Source organism: Triturus cristatus, chromosome 4_1 (genome assembly GCF_964204655.1).
Source record: "Triturus cristatus chromosome 4_1, aTriCri1.1, whole genome shotgun sequence".
Classification (NCBI taxonomy): Eukaryota; Metazoa; Chordata; class Amphibia; order Caudata; family Salamandridae; genus Triturus; species Triturus cristatus.
In genome coordinates this window covers 157,976,778-157,979,774 of record NC_140585.1, presented here as the reverse complement: position 1 = coordinate 157,979,774, position 2,997 = coordinate 157,976,778, and the positions used below count along the sequence as shown (strand labels likewise).

The window sequence follows — 2,997 nt, the reverse complement described above, 5'->3', positions numbered from 1 at the left end:
AGCTGAAAAGGACTGAAGAGGAGAAGACTGCCTGCTTGCTGTTTTGCTTTGCTGCCAAGGAGAGGGGAAGGACTTTGCTGTGTCCCCTTCTTTTGATTCTGATCTCCAAGGGCCTGAGAAGAGCTGGCTCCCTGTTAAGAAGTCCCAGGAACAAAAGGACTTCACCACCAGCTCCCCTGGAACTCTACTGAGAGAGTTCTGACCTGCTTTGGAGTGCTTGCCCAGTCTTGGGGCCTCAGGAGGTCGTTTTGCTGTGTTTGGGAGCTGGGAAGCAGAAGCGTGAGAAAAGAGTAACTGGTACCCAACGCATCCGATTGCGTGTCGCAAGAACGAGAGTGCGGGGAAAATTTCATCGCGGCACCATCGCAACACGCAGGGTCCCCGCATCGCCGAGTGCGTCGAGCATAGTCCCGGTGCGAGAAGATTCCTGACGCTGCGAGGGTCGTCGCAGAACCAGTTTGCGGGCCGCACCACTGCCGGTGCGTGAAAGTATCCAGTCGCTGCGTGCGTCGACGCAGAGTCCCGTTCCGTGGCGCATCGAGAGTTGCGGCGCCGGAAGGCAACGCTACGCCACGCATCGCACCACATCGAAGAGTGTCGCATCGAACCTGTGCGTGAAGCTTCCCCCCAAGAAACCTACGCAACGAAGGCCAAAGTCATCGCATCCTCCCCCTACAGATCGGAGCCGGCGCATCCACCTCTGCTGCGTGAAGCAGGGCTGCTGCAAAGCCTCCCCAGGATCTCAGGAGTATCGCATCGCCTTTGCCATCTTCCTTGTTTTAGCTTTTGGGAACCTTATCGCAACTACAGGTACTGTTGGGCACGAGAGTGTCGCATTTTGTGCATTGAGTGTCGCATTGTGCAGGACACTGATTTTGACATCCTGGAGTACTTTCTGCAAACTCTTGAACTATTTTTAAAGTATCCTTTTTAATTGTATGTTGGTTTTTCTGTAGTATTTGGTCTTGTGAAGTTTTTAGTAAAGATACCTTATTTTTCTAAAACTGGTGTGGAGTAAATCTGTGGTGTTTTCACTGTGTTACTGTGAGTGTTGGTACAAATACTTTACACATTGCCTTTGATAGCCTAGACTGCTCAGGCCAAGCTACCTAGAGGGGGAGCAGGGGTTATCTTAACAGTGTATCCCCCTTTCCCTGACTAGAAGCAAGGGTCCCTACTTGGACAGTGGTGCCTACCCTGCCAACTAGAGACCCCCAGATCTAACACGTCCCTTCCTGCACAAAAACAATCCTGCTTACAACGCAGGCATCCTTGCGCTGTGGTGCAAGGGTGCCTGCATTGGTGCAAGGCTGCCAAAAGTGCACCAGTGCATGTATAGAACATAAACTCACCATGTGATGTAAAATACGGCGCATTCCTGCCCGTTTCACTTAGCACAGAGCAGCAAGGTGCTTTGCTGTGTTGCACTGCGTGAAAGACTGATATATCTGCCCCTCAATTTCTTACAACCACCTTGGTATTCGACGAACCCAGGAATTGGTAGCTCCAACACCCTAGTTCTAAGGAAAACTTTGGGCACCTGCACCGTTTTTTATCTTTTTGTCAAATAATGTGAAAAGGTCAAGAGAAAGTTTAAAATATTTTTTTACAATTTCGACTAAACAAATCAATTTAAAAATGTCAATTAATGTTAAAATACATGCTCTGTTTTATAATCAGTTCTATAGTGATCTAATTATTTGTTCTGCCATACTTGATGATTTCCATAATAAGAGGAAATAAAGTATTTTAGGTTCCTGTATTTATTTGCAAATAATGGCATGACATAAAATAAAGATAACATCATTTTGTCTTAATTTTCTAGGTCATGAATGGAGGCAACTGTAGCAACGTCACCGAGTTTATTCTTTTGGGAATTACTGATCTCCCAAATCTCAATGGAATTCTGTTCCTGGTGTTCCTTGCCATGTACACTGTGACTGTTGTTGGTAATGTTGGCATTACATTTCTAATCTGGTTAAGCCCTCATCTTCAGACTCCTATGTACTTCTTCCTAGGTAATCTGTCACTTGTGGATCTCTGTTATTCTTCCGTCATCGCCCCCAAGATGTTGGTGAACTTCCTTGCTGAAAAGAATGCCATCTTGTTCCACGCATGTGCCGTGCAACTTTTTGCCTTTGCACTTTTTGGAACAATAGAGTGTGTGCTCATAACAGTGATGGCATACGACCGATATGCGGCCATTTGCAACCCCTTGATGTACAATACGGTCATGACTCACAGAGTTTGCATCCAATTGGTTACTGTGGCCTTCCTTTGTGGCTTGTTCAACTCTTCTGTGAATGTTGCTGGTACCTTTCGCCTTTCCTACTGTGGTTCTAATGAGATTCAGCATTTCTACTGTGATTTCCTCCCTCTTTTAGACCTCACCAACTCTGACACATTCACAAGCAGGCTAGTGCTCTTCATCTGTGCTGACTTCTTCACAATGTGTGCTGTGTCTGTGATCATAGCCTCTTACGTCTCCATCATCCGGAGAATCCTGGCAACCCCCTCAAAAAATGGGAGGCTCAAGACCTTTTCCACATGTTCTTCCCACTTTACTTGTGTGATCCTTTTCTATGGGACAATTCTTTTCATGTACCTAAGACCCACCTCAAGCTACTCTCGGGATGAGGACAGAGTGGCTTCGGTATTGTGCACAGTGGTTATCCCCATGCTGAATCCTCTTATATACAGTCTGCGGAACAAGGAGGTGAAACGGGCCCTGGAACGAACACTACATAAAATACGATTCATTTGAGATCCATTGAAATGCATGGTTATGTTTCCATTCTTCCACCCTTGTGCGTTCTTTACCATTCAGACGAAGCCTTCACCTTGACTAATCATCTTGATGGCTGCTTCTTTTCCAGTTCTACTTGAATTTTGCCTAATGTCTACAAACTAGAATAATTCCTCGAATGCTGTCATTGAAGATGGGCTGTACACTGCATGCATGGTATGTTTACAACTCCTAGTAGACTTTCCTTGAAT

The 2,997-nt window shown here is 46.0% G+C and overlaps 1 protein-coding gene across 1 annotated transcript; it reads left to right on the top strand.

Annotated features, from left to right (window-relative positions):
• The first annotated feature begins 1,828 nt into the window (after positions 1-1,828).
• On the top strand, positions 1,829-2,764 carry LOC146853763 (olfactory receptor 5AP2-like). Its single transcript, XM_085650876.1, has one exon. It carries the CDS (start codon positions 1,829-1,831, stop codon positions 2,762-2,764), a length of 936 nt encoding a protein of 311 aa, XP_085507002.1.
• The last annotated feature ends 233 nt before the right edge of the window (positions 2,765-2,997 follow it).

Excerpts from the sequence above, each read along its gene's own strand:
- LOC146853763 (XM_085650876.1), top strand. The coding sequence starts at position 1,829 with ATGAATGGAGGCAACTGTAGCAACGTCACCGAGTTTATTCTTTTGGGA.